Below are 22440 nucleotides of genomic sequence, written 5' to 3'. Positions count from 1 at the left end.
CTTCGTTAGGAATGATGGCTTTAATTAAGAAAATGGTAATCAGTTACGAAACGAGGGTGCTCAGTTTGAAATAGTTAGGTTTTTTTTATTTTTTGTTTCAAATCCCTAAACAATAATTTTTAGACATTTGATAAGGAAAAAATCCAATTTCGAGTCAATAATTTTTTATGCCATGTCATTTGCCATGTGGCATGTTGATGTGTCATCTCGATATCAACATGCCACGTGGCAGATGATGTGGCATCAAAAGTTGCCAATTGTACCATTGACTAACGAAAGTTAGTCAGCAGTTAATGAAAGGGGTTTATTTGATCAAAAATAAAAATTTAGAAATTTATTTGAACACCATAAGAGTATAAGGCTTAAATTTAGTTTCTTGATATAGTTCAGAGGCTTATTTGAGTATTTATTCATTTTTATTAGTTATATTTAAGTTATTCAAAGTTATATATTCACCAATTTGTAACATATATACGTCTAATATTTTTTTTAATATCATATTTGAAGAGGGGAATTACTGTTGTTGTGATAGTTGCAAGCCTGTAAGAATAGATGAGCTCAAATGGTAATATGGGCTAAAATTGCAAGTGATAAAATGAAAGGGGTTGAAAATTTTTAAATTTTGAATGGAGAAAAACTCAATACAGAAAAAGATATTTATTGGATATGGGTTTCATTCATGTATAAATTCAAGTGCATTATCTTAATCTTCCTCCATAGATTTGACCTTTATTCTCTCACCCTTTTTAAATCCATTACTAGGTGAAATGAAAGAGATACATGAGCCCATCTAACTTCCCTATTAAGAACGGAAAAGAGGCTAATGATTTTCCTTTCACATGTAATGTGGTTTACAAATTTTATCAACTATTTGCATACATTGATTTTGTTTCTATTATTAGTTTAATAAGATGGAAATCAAGTGGCTTGAGTCATTTTGTGTTGGATCATTTTGAATAATAAAAGTTTTGATTATTTTGGGTTTGGATTATTATGAAATTTAAATTTTATCAATTTTAAATAATGATAATTTAGATAATTTGGATTTCAATTATTATGAATTTAGATCTTGGATGAATTGTTTGCTAGTGTTTGAATCATTTGTTGATTTTTAAAATCAAATCAAGTAAAATTTGAGCAGGTCATCTAAATTCAAATGAGTTAAATTTAATCAACTTGCATTCATAGATCATGTAAGGGTAATTGTTTTTAAAACAAATAATTACATCATGTACCAAATAATCTTTATTAATTCAAAGCAATCAAAGATAGGCAAACAAAACAGTATTTAATGAAACGGAAAAAGTAAATTCTTTCTATTATATTCAATTTTGACAATTATATATAAAATATTTCAATTCCATTTACTCTTTACTCTTTATTCTTACCAAATAAATAAATAACAACTTTAAAAATAAAAAATTCATAAACTAAAATAATAATTAACAATAAAACTAATTGGTCACCTACTTTCAAACATATTATGTTACTTTAATAAATATTATATATGGTTTACATTGTAACATTATTCATGGTAAATCACTAATAATAATCAATTAAATAAAAGTGAAAAATCAGATATATTAATCAATAACAATATCATTGATTATTTGAAAAAAGTACTACAGCATTTTGAAAAAATTCAGATTAATCTTCCAGCAAAAATTCTGCTGACTGATTAACAATGATAAACACATGAAGAACTACTATTTACACATTTAATTTTCATTTTTGGTACAAGTGAGAGCACTGGCTCAAACTTAAAATTTCTATAGGAATCACCCCAGCTTTACCATTTGATCGAATAAGCCTAAATAGCCAACTACATTTACACTATATGACTTGAATAGTGTTCACAAGATCCCCCCAATTTCCTCCTACAACTTGGGCCTCTGCTAGTACCCTTTTCTCCCGTAAGGTCGCCAACCAACCTTACTAACAAACATCTTCAAGCACTGTGTCATACCATTTAGAAAAGAAAAAGCTAAATTAAGTAAACGTTTCACACAAGAAATCATTCTTAAAGCTTACATAGTTGAATAAAATTACAATGCAACCACAACTTGATTACAAGTTGAAGTCCTATACTGTGATTTCTTTTAGGTTGAAGTCTGAATTTGATGTTTATACTATTTCAATTTAGTGATTTTAATCCCTCTATCTCTATTTTAATGAATTTAAGCTTATTAAAAGTTGATTAAAGAAAAATCGATAATGGTGTTAAACTTTCGTAGTTACTATGTTGTTAATGACATAATATGTTAATTGAACTTTTTTAACCACATGACACACATTAGTACAAAAAAAAAACTTTAAATTTTAATAAAAGCTACTAAAAGTTAATCTTTAAAATTTTTTAAAAATATTAATTGTTATTTAATCAAAATTAAATGTGATGTTTTTTAGACATATATGTGTCATGTAACCAAAAAACTAATCCACCTCACTCTGTTAGACTATCACCAAAATACCACGTCTTTTAAGTTAATGCATAAACTATGGAATTTAGATAAATAATGCGTAAACTAAATTGATTAGAACTGAGATAAAGGACTAAAACGGATGGAATTTAGGTAGAAGAACCAAATTCAAACTTCAACCTTTTTTTAATTTTCTCTTTCTCTCCATCTTTTGAAAGCAGAACAGTTTCAGATAATGCAGTTTCAAACTTTTTAGTGTAATAGATGGACTTCAAACTGTATATACATAAAACCAACACAATTTAACATGCTTCAGTGACATCCCATTAATATGTATTACGCATTTGTATTCCATGCGCCAGATGATACTGAACCCAAAACACTGAGGACCCTATGATATTCAAAATTGTTTAACTCCATCTAAATTATTGTCCTCTTACAGCTAGAACACCCTTCGAAATCATGTTTCTCTCCAAAGTCTGTAAAAATTGTTTCAAAATTGTTTAATCCTGACAGGTTTTACTTAATGAAATTCAAATGTTTCACTTTAAAAATCAATAAAGATAGGACAAACAATAATAAAAAGACGCTCAAAGTTAGACAACAATTACAAGGAGGGTGCATCAGGAGAACATACCACAAAATCCTTCAATGTTCTTTTCGCAAGAAACCTGTCCAGCTCACCATCACCATAAGGAATTTTAGCTCCACATCCTGTTTCATCCGCTGACCCAACAGCTTCTTCATCATCCAAAACTGCATTTACACCATAAGATTCCAATCTTGGTGTCTAGAATCTGTTCAAATGCATGAGTATATGAGCACAAGAAAGGTAACCTTTTTTTTAAAAAAATTCCTTGTCTAATTGAAAGGGTAAATCCCAACTAAAACTAATGCAATTAAAAACTATGTTTTTATTTGAAGAGTAAAAAATAGGATGGAAAGCTTACCCCATTCATGCTGAACATTTTCTTGTACTGCTTACCAAAAGCATTTTTTGGCTTCATGAGGGCCTATATATTCATAATTAACTGTCATATTTTCTTTATCTTCTTAAAACAGATATAAAAGTGTGAAATTATTTTGAAGTATAGATCAAAGGTAAAGACCCTTTTCACAACAATATACTAGTCCAACGCCTTACCGCAAAATACACATGAGATCAAATGAAAAACACACCTCAACAAGTTAATACTCATTTAAACCTGATAAGCTAACTAAAATAGAAAAGCCCCCAATAAATTCAGGAATCAATCCATATGCAATAAGATCATCACTTTCAACCTGTAGGTTCATAATCAAGCATGAGGTTGCATTTCTGATATAGTGAAGAAAATCCTTTTTTAAGAGAAATATACAATGAAGCCAGAATTTCCTTCCACACAAATATGAAATGGCAATGGAAAAGTATGCAGTTTCCTTAACCATCTTAAGTTTTGATTCTCAGAGATTCCAGCATTGATGATGTAACTGAAATAGTAGTGAAGCTACCGCTCTTCTTATTTGCACGGACAGGTGCCCCAAAGCCGATAGAAGAATCTTACGTTAGAGGAAATTAAACCATAGCCTAAAGCACAATTTTAACAAACAATCACCATGAGTATAAGACATTAAATGATGAAATTACTTTTCTGAAATGGTTTTCTCCAAATTGATAAATGCCCCACCACATATGAGAAGTATATCTTTTGTATCCATCTCCAAATTGATTTACTCATAGTAAATCAATTTATTTCGATTTCTTCTCTCATGGATTCTGCTTCTTTATGACCACTGTTCTGCTTTTGCTGCGACTATTCCTCTGTTTTTGATCATTGCTGGGTTGTTTTTCCTTCTCGACCCCTGTTATGTGGTGTTATTTCCAGCTGCTATGTCTTTCTTTTTCATTTTGCTTCAGCCATAACTATTGGCTTTTTTAATTTGCTCTTAGGTCCTCTCCTTGAGGAATCCTTTCCATTGTAAATTCTTATTAAGTTTTAATGAATTTACTCGATTTAACTCAGCAAAAAAAAAAAATCAAATTCATTAAATTTCAAAATAAATATCTCACCTCAAAATGTCAAGACATGATTGAATTACTAAACTACTATAACAGTAAACATTAAAACCCTTTCTTGGAACCAAATTGCACTACCCTCCCTCATTTCATTTTCTTCTTTTTCAACCAATTCATCTTTCATAACAAAAAATCCGAGCTCAAGTATATTTGTGTTTTTAAAAAAAAAAATTTAGTCGTTCTACTTTTGAAATTTTGAAGCAGGAAAATGTAAACGAAAAAAGAGAAGGACGGAGGTGAAATCTTTGAATGGTTTAGTCACCAGGGTGAGGGAAAATTAGTAGGGATACCATTGCCTCTCAATTTGTTGAATGATAGTCAGTGGATGGGAATCACCTGCTGCTTTGTTCTTGTGTCTCCCTCCAATAATGATAGTTTTGTTGCTTATATTTGGGATAAGTAACATATTTTTAATAAAATTGATAGTTTGATAAAATTTATTGGAGATATTGTTTTTGCATACACTTTTTGTGATTTTAATGTTTTTGTAGATTTGTTATCGAAATTCAAAATGGATCAAACTGAAATGTTTTATATGTGACAATAGAATGTGGTTATACTAGAGTGACTTGTGTTTTAATAACTTTATCCTTTTGGTATGTGCTTGTATGCTTTAATTTGATCTATTTGAAACAAATCACAATAGTATTTGATAGATATCGATAATTTTTTTTTGAAAAGTATGCAATTTATTATTGGGTGCCAAAACTCAAATAGGACTTTAGACTCTATGTTACATTGAAAATAAAAATAAATGAAACTAAAAAGGATCCTCAAAACCTATCCCGGCCCCAAAAATTGGAGATATTTAGGCCACTGATGGTAACATATACACGGCAACAATTCTAACAGCGAAAAAAACCAAAGCTGAACCGTCTGCTGCAGCACTCCCGTGATGGCTGAAAGATATTAAAATGTCCCAAGATCAAATTGCTGCGTGAATGGTAGAATAGGTCACCAATATCGGAGTTTTAATTAGGACATTAAAATCCCTTCGTAACTTTCCGCCAATTAATCTCATCCACGAAATTCAAAAAGCTGATTCGTTGCAATCTGCTTTTCAAAACTATGTCTGAAAACAGCAACCTTATCCCATCTCAGACCGCCGCATGATTAGAATATAAAGCATTAACGCACGAGAATCAATTAGACAATGAGTGAGAAATGTGTGACTTGTAAGTGATCTCCATGTCGACAAACGCAAAAGCTCATAAAGGTGGATCCCATTAATTGATCATGTTTCTTTTCTCTCTTGTTTTTTTCTCTTTCTTTGGTTTTTTTATAAAATCCATTCAAATCTGAACATTTTGTCATCATTTAGCTCAAATCTATTAGATTTCAGAATAAATATTCCGTTTCAAAATGTCAAGATGCTATTCAATTACTAAACAACACATGACCCTAAAAATCAAAACCCTTTTTTGAAACTCGAATGCACAATCCTCATGAGTCTTCTTCTTTTTCAACGTATTCATCCCCCATAACTCAAAATCCATGCTCAAGTGTATATGTGTTTATGTTTTTTTTCAAGATTCTTTAATCATTGTACTTTAGAATTTGCAAAGTGAGAAATGTAGAAAAAGGTGAGGAAAGACAAGGGTGTCGGCAGGGGCAATCCAAGAAGTTTAAAGGCTTAAAGTAAAATATTTAAATGAAGTTTTTTTTATTAAAATTAAAAAAAATTATTAAAATTTTATTCTTCTAACTTTTTGAGATGTAAAATTTTTAATTAAACTTTTATAATCAAGTTCTTCTAATATTTTTTTTTTCAATTGATAATATAACCAATCCATTTAATATTTCTTAAGGCATTGTTGATCTTAAATAAGATTTTATTAATTTTAGTTTTGAAAAACTTCTTTTTCCTGAAACAACATTTACTGGAATTGTTAATATTATCTTTAAAAATATTTAACTATTATAATTATCTTATATTTTTTAATGGCTAATATAAAATCAACAATCAAAATTTTTAATTAAAATAAATCAACTATCACATAAAATAAAAATAATATAAAAATATAATATAAATCTAAATTAAAGTAAAAAAATATGTAAAGATTAGAACAATAGTACCTAATTGTTGAATGCTTATTGTAAACCGTAAATGAGGCTCACAACTTTATGAAGATAATAAAAAAACATACTTCTTGTGTATTTTTTGGAGAAAAATTAAAGTTAAAGAAAAAAAGAGCAAATGAGAAAGGAAGATTTCAAAAGTAGATATTATACATTAAAAAAATAATCGATTTTATATATATGAAAAAAATAGCTGTTGAAAATCATTAAATGCGTTGATTGGAAATAAGATAAATAAGTGAGAAAAAAATAACTGTTGAAGATGATTAAATTTATATGACTGTTAGTTTATTGAAAATAAAAAAATATAGTTGAGAATTAATAACATTCTAAAAATAAAGAAGTAATAAAAAATTTAGATTTATTAGGCATATAATTAAAAAAGTAAAATACCAAATAATTTTATGAATTTTTTATTTAATATATTTTTTTAATTTTATATATTTTTAATATAATTAAATTATAATTATAATTATTATAAAATTTTAAATGTTCCTTAAAATTGAGGCCTCCCCAAATTGGAGACCTAAAACCCTTGCTTGGGTGGCTTCACCCAAGGCCCGGCCTTGGGTGTNTTTTAAATGTTCCTTAAAATTGAGGCCTCCCCAAATTGGAGACCTAAAACCCTTGCTTGGGTGGCTTCACCCAAGGGCCGGCCTTGGGTGTCGGAAAACAAGCAAGCGCGTCAAATTTTGAAGGTGATAAGCGTGTACACATGTTAATGCTTTGGAATTGAAATAATTGAAGTAGAAAAATTTTGGACTAAATGCTCAAATTGAGGTTAAATATTTAGATTTTTTAAAAAATAAGGATTAAAAGTTTCAATTGTAACAATTAAGAATCAAATAATTTTAATTTTTTACAATTAAGAGCTAAATTGTTAGGTAAATGGAACGTGTATCCCACGCGATAGAAAATCGCATGAGTTGATGACATGGCATATTGGAAAATGTTCTTGTTACTTTTTGTGGAAAAAATATTGTTAGTGGTTTGTTGAAAAATGCAATTATTACGCGTCATATTGAAAATTTAGTTCTTACATATCATGTTAAAAAATGTAGTTGTTTCACATCATATTGAAAAATGTAATATATGTCATGTTGAAAAATATAGTTGTTACACGTCATGTTTAAGATTTAGTTATTATACGTCATGTTTAAGATTTAGTTATTATACGTCATATTAAAAATTTAGTTGTTATATGTCATGTTGAAAAATATAGTTATTACACGTCATATTAAAGACTTAGTTGTTATATTTCATGTTGAAAATTTAGTTATTATATGTTATGTTGAAAAATATAAACAAACTCAAATGGTAACGGGGGCTAAAATTGCAAGTGGTAAGATAGTGGTCGTATGAAAATGAGAAGGGGCTGAAAATTTTTAAATTTTGATAGGAGGAAAACTCAATACTGAAGAAAATATTTATTGGACATGGGTTTCCATTCATGTATAGGTTCAAGTGCATTGTCTTATATTCTTCAATGGATTTGACTTGCATGTTCTCACCCTTTTTAAGTTTATTATTAAGTGAATTGAAAGAGATACATGCACCATTTAAAATTTTCACAAATATTATAAAACACTTGCGTACATGGATTTTGTTACTATACTTAGTTCATAAAACGACAATAGGATGTTTTAGGTAATTTCGTGTTGAATTATATTATTATGGATTTTGATAAAAATGACAAATACACACATACAAGTGAAAAATTCGACTATATACAAATTTTTATTTTTTTTATTTTAAATATTTCGTGTATGACACAAGTGAGAACACTATTAGAATCACCTCATATTGATCTAAACCTGAGTAGCCAATTATATCTACACTATTTGACTACAATTGTATTCACAAGATCCCCAACAACTTGGGCCTCGACTACCACCCTTAAAAACATCTTCAAGCTTGGTCATCTAGATTTGGAGGAGTTGCATTTCATAAACTTTTGTAACTTTTATTAACTTATTTAAGGGCAAATTTAATCAACTTGCATCCTTAGATCATGTAAAGACTTACAATGAATCACTACATCATCAAGTCATGGCACATGTACCTTGCTTTCTAAAGCTCATTAATTGACCAAATGTTTTTTGGAACCAAATTGCACTATCCTCCAATTTATCTTTCTTTTGAACCAATTCATCTTCTATAAAAAAATATCCAAGCTTAAGCACATATATTTATGTTGCAACGTAAAAAATTAAAAAGAGAAGAACGGGACGGGTGGCTGGTAATTGATGTCCACGTCGTAAGCACGCAAAGGTCGGTCCCATACCATACGTATGTACCCACGCCATTACTGTGGACTTGAAATGATTGAAGTAGCGAAGCACGTGAGAATCTTTGATAGCTTATAGAATCTTTAAAACTACTTATACGAAAGAATGGACACTTAGTTTATGAACTTTGATAGCCTTGTTTTCAGATAATGAAAAGTTGGATTATTTTACATTTAGATTAGATCTTGGTTAAATCATTTGATAGTATTTGAATTATTTATTGATTTTTAAAATCAAATTAAGTTCAACTAGAATAAGGTATTTAGATTCACACGAGTTAAATTTTATCAATTCTTATAATCTTTATTAACTTTTTTAAAAGTTAATTTTAATCAACTTCATCCGAAGATCATGTAAAGATAATTATTTTTAAAATAAATAATTACATCATGTAAATCAATTAATTTTTATCAAATCATTAAATAATTATTATTTAATTTACTATTTTTAACACAAATCATTAGATCATGTAAACGAAATAATTTTTATGAAATCAATAAATAATTATTATTTAATTTACTATTTTGGAAACAAATAATTATATCATGTAAGCCAAATAATTTTTTTTATAAGTGGGGAAGGAGGATTTGAAACTTATTCTTTAAATAGAGGATCATGTATCACCCAATGACCTAAATACTTTAGTGTAATTAAATAATTTTTATTAAATTAATAATTAAATAGTTATTTTTTAATTTATAATTATATTTTTCTTGAAATACGTTTACACTTTAACAGCAAAATTTTGTTATATAAAAACAAATAATAAAGAAAAAAGTATTAATATTAAGAAGTATTTTGCAAAAAAAAAATTTAATTTTAAAATAGAAATTTTGACTTTTATGGATTTATAATTTTTGTTTGAAAAATACCCTTAACTTGAAAAAAAAAAAAGAAAGTGGATTATTATAATGGAGGGTAATAAGAAAAAATAGAAATTATTTTTTATTGATATAATTTTTAATAATTTATTTATTTATTTTTCAAATCTTCGTTTTTGTGTCAAGATTATTTAATTATTGTACTTTTGAAATGATGAGCGGTGGCTTGACCACGTCAAAAAGGGCTTGTAAGCTCGTAAAAGTGGGTCCCATACTGCAAATGAAGTAGCAAAGCCGCTCCACGAGTCAAAGCAGTCGGGCTGGCCTCAATCAATTTGCTTTTTTTTTGTTTTTATTCCATTCAGCAACACCAACATGGCACGTTTGTTTATTTGAATGATCATTTCTTGCTTATTTATTGTCCAAATTGAGTCCTTTATATCAATCAAATAAAAAAATTTATATTTGATCGGAGGATATTGTCATCTTATTGTAAAAATAAAATTTAAAATTTAAAAATAAAATCCATCCAAATCTTTAAAATTTTTAAAATTTCAAAATAAAGAATATTTGCATTTGAGTGTTTTTTGTTTTTTTTTTTTAATTTTTGGAACTAGAGGACGTAGAAAAAGCTGAGGAGAAACGACCAGGGGAGGCATGACTTTTCCACATGGAAAAAACAGCCACGCCTAAACGTAGGTCCCACGCCAATGCTTTGGAATTGAAATAGTTGAAGAAGCAAAATTTTGGAAATCACGTGAACGCAGTTCAACAGTAAGTGTTCAGTCATGTCTATTTGCTTCTCTTTAAATTCCATGCAGCAACATGTTTTTACTCAAAACATTATTTACTCTCCAGATCAATTCCCTTGCAATCTTTCTCCTCCTCCTTCTTCTGGTACTATGTCGACTTCCTCTCCCTTATCATTTTCGTCTTCTTCTCAATGGAAATATGATGTTTTCTTGAGCTTTAGAGGTGAAGATACTCGCAAGAGCTTCACAGATCATTTTTATACTTGTTTAAAAGATCATGGAATCATCACTTTTAAAGATGACGAAAAGCTTGAACAAGGGGAATCCGTCGCACCAAAGCTCGTTGAAGCAATTAGAGAATCATGGTGTTCAATCATCGTTTTTTCAGAAACGTATGCTTCTTCAAGTTGGTGTCTAAATGAGCTTGTTGAGATTCTTAAACAGAAAAATGAGAGCGGACATAAGGTTTTTCCTGTTTTCTATCATATCGATCCATCTGATTTACGAAACCAGAGAGGGAACGTTAAAGAAGCCTTTGCTAAACATGAAGGTAGACATAATCAAGACGCGACGCAAAGGTGGCGAAATGCTTTATCTGAAGCAGCTAATATCAGTGGATGGCATTTAAAGGATAGGTACTTCCTTCTTTCAGTAAGATTGTTTATCCTTTTATATATATATATAAAGCAATATTGTATTAGTTAATTACATAAATGTTCGATTTTTACTAATAGAGAAAAATATAAATTGGTATTCATTTAAAATAATTATTTGCTTTGGTTTCAATTACCGAAAACTTACACCTACATATATGATTATAAAACAATAAAATATTAAAAAATAAAAAAGTATATAACATGTACTATTGGTATATTAAAATAAACAATTGTACAATATAAGGCAACCGTATAATATAAAGATCCTATTAATATAAAATAGTTATTAATTTTTAATAATATATCTTTTATATATAAAATGAATGACTAAAAATTGTCAAATTTAGTTGATTTATTTGTTCAATGATGCTATGTGCTATGTATATTAAGAAATGAATAAACCTTCTTGACTTTTTTATTTTGTTCAATAAATTAGATGAATATTTATTGAAATTTAAATATTCATGTATAAAAGAAATGTCTAAATACTATAAATTCATGTTCATATAAAATAAGAAGTTATAAACAGAAAATAATATTAAATTATAATTAATAAATATTAAATGAATCTATATTCTAAACATTAAAAATTAAAAATTATTGTTTTCAAGTATTTTTTTACTAAAATTAAAAAAAATAAAAAAACTCTTTAAATGAAAAAAAATAACGCAGCTTTGACATAAGATGTAAAAAAAAATTAATTCAATTGAGAATGACAACTAATTGACCCAATTAGTTATTATATTTAAAACATAATTTATCCAAAAAAGACGATAATCCTATCAAAGATTATTATATGTATAATAAACTATTAAGAAATGAGAAAGTATATAACCTACACTATTAACATATTAAAATAAACAGTTGTAGAATATAAGGTAACAGTATAATGTAAAGATCATATCAATATAAAATAATCAGTAATTTTTAGTATTATATGTTTTGACTTCAAAACACCCGCAACATGCTAAACCCATTGTTGCTGGCCTTAAAATCTTAGGCTTAGTAATGCTTTGTCTCCTTGCAAGATGATAAAGTTCCTATTGTGATAATTAGATCTCTTTGCAGTTTATATACGTTTCCCTTGCAATTACCTATAACTGTTAGCTGAGTAAAAAGTTAATTGTTCTTTAATTATATGCCCTCTCACTTCCACCTTTAAAAAAGAGTTAATTGATTTATTTATTCAATGATCACTGTGAGCCATGTATATTGAGAAATGAGTAGGTTTTTTTGACTTTGCTATTTTGTTCAATAAATTGGATGGATGTTTATTAAAATTTAAAAATTCATGTACAAAAGAGATGTCTATATACTATAAATTCAGGTTGATGCAGAATAAGAGAATATAGAAAAAAAATAATATTAAATTGTAATTGATAAATATTAAATGAATCTATCTTATAAGCATTAAAAGTTAAAAATTATTGTTTTCAAATATTTTTTACTAAAATAAATAAAAGTAAAAAAAAAAACCCTTCAAATGTCAAAAATAATGTAGTTTTGACATAAAGGTGTAAAAAAAAATTAATTTAATTAAGAATGACAAATGTCAATCAATTGACCTAATCAATTATCTTATTTTTATATAATGAATTGGATGGATATTTATTGAAATTTAAACATTTAAGTATAAAAGAGATATCTATATACTATAGATTCAAATTCATGCAAAATAAGAGAATATGGATAAAAAATAATATTAAATTGTAACTGATAAATATTAAATGAATCTATCTTCTAAGCATTAAAAGTTATAAATCATTATTTTTAAGTTTTTTTATTAAAATAAATAAAAGTAAAAAAAAAAACCCTTCAAATGTCAAAAACAACTTATTTTTGAGATAAGGTGTGAAAAAAANTTTTAATATTTTATTTAAATATATTTAAAAAAATTAATTTCTTATTATTGTTTTTATATTGTCAATAAAGAGATATCTAGTATAATATAAACTAAATCGTAATTTTTGTTTTCTCATCCAAGATGTTAATTTGATATTTTGACTTTGTAGTTCTGAGTCACAATTCATTAGAGGCATCGTTAAAAAGATATCGGAAAAGTTAGTTCCAATACGTTCAAGAGTTCCTGATAACTTGATTGGAATTCGTTCACGTTTAGTTGAGCTATGTGACAAAATAAAATTTGGAGAAGATGATGTCCGCATTGTAGGAATTTGCGGAATGGGTGGCATAGGTAAAACAACTCTTGCAAAAGTTGTTTATACCCAGATGTCTGGTTGTTTTGAAGGTAAATGCTTTTTTGCTGGTGTTCGAGAAGTTGCAATGAATTCCGGACTTGATTCTTTACAGAAACAACTTCTTTCTAAGATGTTTCCTGGAGAAGAATTCCGATTTTCTACTGATTATGAAGGAAATGAGATTATATGTCGTAAGCTACGTAATAAAAAGGTTATTGTTGTTATTGATGATGCGGCTAACATACAACAGTTAGAGTGCTTGGCTAAGCGTGAATGGTTTGGTTTAGGGAGCAGAATCATTATAACAACTAGAGATGAGCATCTGTTGCAAGAATACGGAGTGGATGATGTGTATAAGCCTACAACATTGAATGACTTAGAAGCCCTACGGCTTTTAAGTTTGAAAGCTTTCAAAAGTAATACACCAAAAGATGATTTCAAGTTGCTTTCCCGTGGTGTTGTGAAATATGCTGGTGGCCTTCCATTAGCTCTTGAAGTTTTGGGTTCTTTTCTTTGTGGTAGAGATGCAGATCAATGGAGACATGCCATAGATAGACTTAAAAGTGAACCTGAGGAAGAAATTCACAGTCGTCTTACAATAAGCTTTGATGGATTAAAGGAAAAAGAGAAGAATATATTTCTAGATATCGCACATTTCTTCAAAGGGTGGGACAGAGATTTTGTAACAGAAATATTGGATGGCTGTGGGTATCGTGCAGGTATTGGACTACCTGTTCTGATTGAGAGATCTCTCATAACACTTGAAGACAACAAAATTTGGATGCATGATTTGTTACAAGAGATGGGAAGATATATTGTTCAGCAAAAGTCTCCCAATGAACCTGGCAGACGATGTAGATTGTCAGAGGAAAGTGATGTACATCAAGTGCTAACACAAAATTCGGTTAGTATTTCATAAAGACTATACTTATTTTAGTCTCTATTTATCTTGGCAATATATCCATCTTTTTTGTGTAAAGCCTTATGATACTCTTGATGTTTAGGGTACAGAAGCGATTGAAGGCATGGTCATCAACAGCACTACAGTGTACAAATATATACCTCCTTTTATCAAAGAAGCGATTGAGGGCCTGGTCATCAACAGCACTATAGGGTACAAATATATACCTCCTTTTATCACAGAAGCGATTGAGTGCCTGGTCATCAACAGCACTATCGGGTACAAATATATACCTCCTTTTATCTTTATCTTTATTAATTATAAAAACTTAAATTCCAAAAATATAAATAGTAAACAACATATTTATTGTTTTATAATTTATTAAATTAACTATTTTATTCTTAATGAATATAATTCTCATGCATTACATTACTTCTTATAAAATATAGTATACTACGTATAAAATTAAATAAACACTTCAAATGTATTATTTAATCCTATTTTAATTTGATTTATTAAGTATAATAGTTTTGTGTTACACATTTTCAACTTTCATTTATTTCTTTTCTGAAATTATATAGAAAAATAATGGTATGAAATAAAATGTTTTTATAACTATTTAAATAAACATATAAGCATATTGCACTTACCATGTAAAATTAAAATAATTAGTTTTCTTTATAAGAAAATAAAAGAATTGAAATCAATTTTAACATTTACTTTATAACTATTAATATTAATTAAACATTTTATCAATTAGTTTCATGAAATTAATAAGTGATTGATATTCCTTTTATTTAAATATCCATATATAATTTTGTTAATTATATAAAAATTAATTTTTTTAAATATATTTTTTAATCATATTTTAACTTTATTTAATTAAGTTTATATACTGTATATGCCACACTTTTAATTTATATTTATTAAAGGATTTTTTGTCTTTTTTCTTTCTTTCCTCTGAATTATTCTTAGCTGTCAAATGGTAGCTTATTAAGCCTACCGAGGGCTTCATAGATGGCAGCCAATTTAAATAGTATGGAATGGATATGCCAAATATGTTTTATTTATTTAAAGATATTATGTTAATTTTCATTTTATACAAAAGTACTGAGTTACAATATTTGTGGAGATTGTAAAGATACATAGGTAACTAAAGAAATATTCATGTATCCATTAAACCAATTTCTAAAATAAAAATTTGGAATGACTTTACCTAAAAGTGTATATTTACTTATTGGTTATTGATTTTGATGATATATTATTAATACATTAATTAATGCTACCCAAATACAAAAAGAAAAAACCATGACAATCAAGTTATATAGAAAAGAGCTTGACAAAGGAATCTAAATTTTGATTGAATGTGGACAAGAAATAAGAATGCGAGAGACATATATTGATTGCATTAGAAATCAATAAATTTGAAGACTTTAATATTTTTTCTACAAGATGAAACTCAAGTTCATGAGCATATACTCCAGCTTCGTAGGTTGTTCGATTGCCATAATATGTTGTGAAGCTCATTTGTGTTTTTGTCCTTGCTTTTCGTTTATCAGGGAACAAAACGAGACTTTCACTTTGAGGGCTGATGCCTTCTTGAAGATGAAAAAACTAAAATTGCTCATGGTTCATGGTCTCCTAAAATCTTGTGATCTCACGTATCTTTCTAATGAGTTACGGCTTTTTGAATGGCCTGGATGTCCTTTAAAATCATTGCCTCGGTGCTTCCAACCAAACAACCTCGTTGCACTTCTCCTACCTGATAGTTGCATTAAACAACTATGGAAAGGAAGCAAAGTAAGAATTACTTTATTTGATGTTGACTTTTTAGCTTGTCTTTATATAAATTACCAATAATTTGAATTATATCGTTACAAAATGACTTTTTTTTTTCTTTTTATTCTTTCTTTGACAGCTTTTAAATAAATTGAAATTCATTGACCTCCAAGGCTCCCGAAAGTTGATCAGGACACCAGACTTAACAAGTGCTGAAAATTTGGAAAGTTTAAATTTGGAAGGCTGTACCAACTTAGGACATGTCCATCCATCCATCACATTGCTACCCAAGCTTAAACTTTTGAATTTAAGAAACTGCACAAGTCTTAAGAGTCTCGCAACCAAAATTAGAATGGAATCTCTTGAAACATTTGTTCTTTCAAGCTGCTCGAATCTTCGAAGGTTTCCAAAGATTATCGGGGAAATGAAATGTTTGCTGGAGCTCTATTTAGATGGGACAAGTATTAAAAAACTTCCCTCTTCATTTGGACATCTCAGCAATCTCAAAGTTCTTAATCTCTCAAGCTGCTCTAAACTTGAAAATTTACCAGACTTCACAATGATCGAAAATCTTGAAAGTTTGAATTTGGAAGGTTGTATCAGCTTGGTAGATGTCCATCCATCCATCTCAATTTTACCCAAGCTTAAACTTTTGAATTTAAGGAACTGCACAAGTCTCAGGAGCTTGTCAATCAATAATGAGATGGAGTCTCTTGAAACATTGATTCTTTCAGGTTGCAAGAATCTTAAAAGGTTTCCAGAGATTACCAGAAAAATGGAACATTTGCTGGAGCTGCATATAGATGCCACAGGTATTGAAGAACTTCCCTCTTCAGTTGAAAATCTCAGCAGCCTAAAGGTTCTTAATCTCTCGGGCTACTCTGTACTTGAAAATTCACCACCATCCTTTCTACAGTGGATACATAGGAACGGCTGCAGAGTACTACTATCCAGTCAGAATCACAAGCTTTCCAAAAAAAGTCCGAATTCCTTGGCTCTGAGGCTACCTCGTTTATCAGGTTTTAGTTCTTTAACAGAGCTGGATATAAGTGGCAGGAATCTTTGTGAAGGGGCTCTTCCTAGTGATATATGTAGCTTATTCTCATTGGAAAAACTGATTCTTAAGGACAACAATTTCGTCAGCCTACCTACAAATCTTTGTCAACTTTCCAACCTTCATCTTCTCGAATTGGCGGATTGCAACAAGCTTGTAACATTGCCTCAGCTTCCATCAAGCATAAATGCAGTAGGGTTGGATGGTTGCGCTTCATTGGAAATAGTTCCAAATCTAGCAAAAGCGAACACTGCATTGAATAAGATACATTATTATGGTGTTAACTGCTTCAAATTGGCTGCGAATAATAATGCATTAAGAATGCTAAAAGGACATCTTAAGGTATATTTCTCAAGCTCTCTTACTCTCACTTTCAAGAATTTATAATAGTAAATTAATGGATTAATTACATATTTGTTATCCCAATTACAGTAAAATTATCAATTTCATACTTAAAATTTTAAAAGGAACAATTAGATACTCAATTTAATTTCGTTGAATATGAACAATTCGAATCTTTGATTAATAATGTTACTTAAATTGATGATGTGACAAAACAATAATTAATAAAAAAAGTGTATATATGTGACACACCATCATTTGTTTTCTGTTTTCTTATTTTTTATTTTTAATATTAAAATAAAAATTATAAAAATTTTTGAAACCTGGAAAATAACAAATTAAGCAAAAAACAAAAAGGGAAAAAAATCAGGGAGAGAGAAAAGAGGGAGATAGGGAAAAAGAGGGAAGGGGTCGATGTAGGTCGTACTGGCTAGATTGGCACTAATGTGCCGCCTCCCCTTCTCTCTCTTTCCTCCCAATTTTTTAATTTTTATTTCAAAATGATTTGTTTTACATTTTTTTCATATTTTTAAATTTTTTTATCTTAAATTTTAAAGATAACCTTTTTAAGAAAATTAGAATTTTTTTATATATTGAATTTTCAAAAAAAAATTTAATTTTTAAAGTAAAATTTTTTAGCAAAAATTTTTTTATTTTTTTCTATTTTTTTTAAATTTTCGAATAACAGTTTCTACAAAAAATGAAAAAAAATAAAATGATGTTATTTTTTAGACAAGTGATGCATGCTTACTCGTTGCTTGTCATCTTATCCATTTGATTAATAATATTAGTCAAAATGTCCAAACCAACTAATTGAATTAAAATTTGAGTATTTAATTATGAATTTCAAACTTCAAGCATTGAAAGTTTCAATATAATTCTAATGCAAAATGCATATAAAATCTTAAATTAAGTACCTAATAACGGAGCTTTATTTTGCAGATAGTTGCGAATGCAAGACAAATGTTTGACATTCTTATACCTGGAAGTGAAATCTTTGAATGGTTTAGTTACCAGAATGAGGAATGTTCAGTAAGGATACCCAATTTGCAAAATGATATTCAGTGGATGGGATTTGCCTTGTGTTGTGCTCTTGTGCCTGCCTCTAATAATGATGCTTGGACGGGAGAGGAAATTAACTGTATTATTAAAATCCATTTTGAAGATTTTGCATGTGAGGTACCCACTGCAGGGTATTTATTTAATAGCAAATCAGGCCAGATCTCCGAGGACCACCTTTGGCTACGCTATTTGCCTCGTGACATTTTAGACAATTTTGTGGAAGTCCGATGCATTTTTGACCTTTTCAACAAATTTTTCGAAGACCAAAGCTCTTTTGACAGTTTAGAGAATTTTTTTGAGAACAGAAGCAGCCAATTTGAGATTTTAAGGAGTGGAGATTGGATACGGAGTTGTATTGGAATCGAGATTTTATTTGAAACCCTCGGCATTGGTACCAAGGTGAACAAGTGTGGGGTTCGATTAGTGTATCCAAGTGATTTGGAGGACTTGGACCCAACGATGGAGCAGCCTAGCACTTCAACTTCACCAAATTCTCATCATACCCGTCAACATGCGACTCATGGGCTGAGCAAAAAAGGAAAAGAGACTCTTGATGGATCAACAGGTAATCACTAGTCTTTATAATTCCTTGTCCCCACAACTTCTATACATGATTAAAATTGGACTTTAATAATTTCTATTTTTTCTGGAAAAGTAAGATCCAAGATTATCTCTTATAAGTTTAATTTGCATTTGTAACCTTTGTTCTTTATTTCCAGGTTGAAAAGGTCATAAAAGCAGGACAGAGGTGAAATCCTTTGCGGATATTGTTTTGGCCCTCTCATCTTTGCCGTTAGCATTTCAGCTTAGTTGTGCACGGTTTAACAGCTTTGTGTGAATGTAGTATTAATTAAACCTAAGTTGTGTTGTAACGTGCATTTGAATATTTCATTTTTTTATAAGTGTTTGTGTTCTTTACTTGAAAAGGTGTGGTTTACAAAGTTTAAAATTGTGTATTCCAAGTGAATAAAAATAGCACTTCAATTATGTTGCTACTCTACGATATCTAATTCTTGCCATTTTTAGTTTTGTTGCTTATATTTGGGATAAGTGACACATTTTAATTGGAATTGATAGCTTGAGGAAATTTATTAGAGATATTGTTTTTGTGTACACATTTCATGAAGTTATTGCTCTTGTAATATTTTTTAACTACACTTATAACGCTTCGAACTGAAATATTTTATATGTGATGATTGAATGTGGTGGTATTGGAGTGACTCGTATTTATATATATGTGTGTGTGTGTGTGTGTGTGTATGTGTATGTGTGTACACGTGCGCTTTAATATGATCTATTTGAAATAGATCACGATAGTATCTAATCGGATATCCATACTTAATAAAATCATGATTTCAACGAGCATAACAAAAACATTTTTAGTATTAGAGATGTGATAGTTTATGGAATCTTTAACAAATACTTATAAGCGTTAAATAGAAAATTTTACAAACTTAAACTTAAAACAAAACTCCATAAGATAAGAAAACACACACACACACACACAGATATATATATATATATATATATTTCATAATGTCATAATAGGTAGAGGAGACAATTAGATGCACAATCATTTTGGATAGAAGAAAATTCAAGTCATTTTCAAGTTCGGGTCATTCTGATTTGACATTAAGATTTTTCAGGTTTTCGTCATCTCGGATTTAAGTTATTGACTTCTAAAGTCAAGTCAAATTGGAAACGGATGGATTGTTTAAATTGAGTGAAATTGGCTACATACACAAATTAGCTCTCAAACTATATCAAGAAAGTCAATTTAGATCTTATCTTTTTATTTCGTTCAAATAAATTCTTAAATTTTTAATTTAAATCAAATAAGTCCCTCGGATTAATCATTGACTAACTTTCATTAGTTAATGGTACAATTAACAATTTCTTTTACTGTCATTTTCCACGTGGCATGTTAATCTGTCATCTTGATGACATCAATACCATATGGTAGATGACGTGACATAAAAAATTGTTGATTAGAAATTGAGTTTTTTCTTTTTTTACCCATCCAAATGTCCAAAAATTATTGGTTAGAGATTTGAAACAAAAAAATTATAAAAAAAGAAACCAATTGCTTTAAACTAATTATTATCATTTCTTAACTTATTACCATCATTTTAATTGAAATCATCATTCCTAACAGAAAAAAAAAACCGTCACTTTCTTCAACATTTTTTAAACCCAATGTATTTTATAGTCAAAATGTCTTCTCCTTATCTACAATTCTTATTCCTCCTTTAAAAACTGTTCTTTAAGTAGTCTTAAATTTTCAAAAACTATGAAAAATATGAAGAGAGAATCTATTATTGTTAGTAAATAAAATTCAACACCATCAGATTTCCTTTACAGATTTTAAGGAAGAGAACATCATATTTCCCTTATAGATTCTAGAAAAAAGAAGTGAAGGATTTGACTTTCTTTTACAGATTCTAGGAAAGAAAAGAAAAAGATTTGACTTTCTTTTATCATGAAATAACATTATGTGTCTTTGCTAGTTTCAGTATTATACACGTTTTGTGTTTTACTTTACTCTTCCTATTCTCAAAATTATTTCTGCTATTATTGGATTTCTCTAAACCAACTTTCAATCAAGCAACAATGGTTTCAATCGAACTGAAAAAGTTGGATTAAGTTTTTTTTGTTAGGAATGATGGCTTTAATTAAGAAAATAGTAATCAATTAAGAAACGAGGGTACTCAATTTGGAACAATGCAACTATGATACGTGATGCACTTGTAAGCTTGATGTTCGTTTCTTATCTTTCACAAAATTTACTACTTCTCTTTGTGTGAATATTTATCGTGAACAAAATATTTTATATTTATTTATTGTTTTTGTATAACTATTTCTATCTCGCCATATATTTTACTATGTAGGTACTTATTTATTTTACTATATGAAACTCCCCCTAAATCACATTTTTAGACCAAGTATTTTTTTATTATCGGTAATTATTATTATTATTTATGCATATGTATTTTATCAATTTTTTTATTATTATGATTAACAAATTTCCTATTTCTTTTTTTATATATTTTGGTTAATTGGAGATTGAGTATATATAGTTTTTTTATTTACTTAAAGTTATAAACATTAAAATTTCGAATTAGGACCTTCCCATCGTATTGATGGAGTTTTAATCGAAATCCCTAATCTAAAGAAATTCACTTGAAATTGTAACTTCTCGCATTCCGAATGGATATCCCATCATCGGTAGTACCTATACATTATTCTTGTGATTAATATTTAAGACTCAAACTTTTTATACTTTATTAATATTAACCCAAAACATAGATTTTACCATTATAATTAATATATTTTTTACCCCACCATTTGAACCCTTGTTGACAAACATCTACTTTTTCTTCTATTTTATTATTATTACTATATATTTTTTTGTTATTCTTTCATTTTTCTTATTTATTTTATTTTTTATTATTCATTTATTTATTCCTACATCCTTTTTCTTCTTTTTCATTTTTTTCTTTTTCAAATTGACCAAAATCTATTACTATAGCAATACTTTATCTAGACATTTATTCCCCATTTATATGTATTTCGACTTACCTATTTTCACATATATGCATTAATACCTTTTTAACTAAGTTCCAATATTTTTATGACTTAAAATATTTAAAACACTTTTACTAATTCCGACTATTACATTTTTATTTTCATATTCCTCTTTGAGTTTTAATTCTTTAATCCTAAAATATTATCTAAAATCTTAGAACATTAGAATAAAATGAAGTTCACTATATATATTACCAAGCAAACAGATCTAAATAAAACATAGTAGGCTACATCCAAACACTAAGCTACATCAACATAAATGGCCTAGATCACAACAAAGCCTACCAAAGAATAAGCTTTTTACCTGATTGGATCAGACTGACCCAAACTATGCCGGCTTGGCCCACGATCTGCTCCCAAAAATGCATTGGCCGATGCCTTGTTCAGCCACCTCCTAAACGCCGAAAACAACACCGTTTGATGGAGTAGGGAGGAATTTTTTGTGAG

At 28.6% G+C, this 22440-nt stretch overlaps 2 protein-coding genes across 2 annotated transcripts; one reads left to right on the top strand and one right to left on the bottom strand.

The window, feature by feature from the left end:
• LOC108662406 (CLP protease regulatory subunit CLPX2, mitochondrial-like) lies at positions 3028 to 3427 on the bottom strand. Its single transcript, XM_018122743.1, has 2 exons — positions 3371 to 3427; positions 3028 to 3210 (listed from the first exon to the last, which is right to left on the bottom strand). Exons 1-2 carry the CDS (start codon positions 3425 to 3427, stop codon positions 3028 to 3030), a joined length of 240 nt encoding a protein of 79 aa, XP_017978232.1.
• LOC18595214 (TMV resistance protein N) lies at positions 10340 to 19408 on the top strand. The gene is made up of 7 exons (XM_018123370.1): positions 10340 to 11051; positions 13085 to 14174; positions 14275 to 14384; positions 15731 to 15971; positions 16090 to 17346; positions 18289 to 18973; positions 19128 to 19408. Exons 1-7 carry the CDS (start codon positions 10453 to 10455, stop codon positions 19130 to 19132), a joined length of 3987 nt encoding a protein of 1328 aa, XP_017978859.1. The 5' UTR covers positions 10340 to 10452; the 3' UTR covers positions 19133 to 19408.

This window comes from Theobroma cacao, chromosome 6 (genome assembly GCF_000208745.1).
Source record: "Theobroma cacao cultivar B97-61/B2 chromosome 6, Criollo_cocoa_genome_V2, whole genome shotgun sequence".
In the NCBI taxonomy this organism is placed as follows: domain Eukaryota; kingdom Viridiplantae; phylum Streptophyta; class Magnoliopsida; order Malvales; family Malvaceae; genus Theobroma; species Theobroma cacao.
Note: the sequence above shows the minus strand (reverse complement) of the source record. Positions and strands in the feature narration are given on the sequence as shown.

What these genes read in the sequence shown, in the direction of transcription:
- LOC108662406 (XM_018122743.1), bottom strand. Translation starts at nt 3,427, where the DNA reads ATGAAGCCAAAAAATGCTTTTGGTAAGCAGTACAAGAAAATGTTCAGC. An exon ending in AAATGTTCAGCATGAATGGG is followed by an intron (nt 3,211 to 3,370) that starts GTAAGCTTTCCA and finishes AACAGATTCTAG; the next exon opens with ACACCAAGATTGGAATCTTA.
- LOC18595214 (XM_018123370.1), top strand. Translation starts at nt 10,453, where the DNA reads ATGTCTATTTGCTTCTCTTTAAATTCCATGCAGCAACATGTTTTTACT. An exon ending in GGATGGCATTTAAAGGATAG is followed by an intron (nt 11,052 to 13,084) that starts GTACTTCCTTCT and finishes TTGACTTTGTAG; the next exon opens with TTCTGAGTCACAATTCATTA. An exon ending in AACTATGGAAAGGAAGCAAA is followed by an intron (nt 15,972 to 16,089) that starts GTAAGAATTACT and finishes TTTCTTTGACAG; the next exon opens with CTTTTAAATAAATTGAAATT.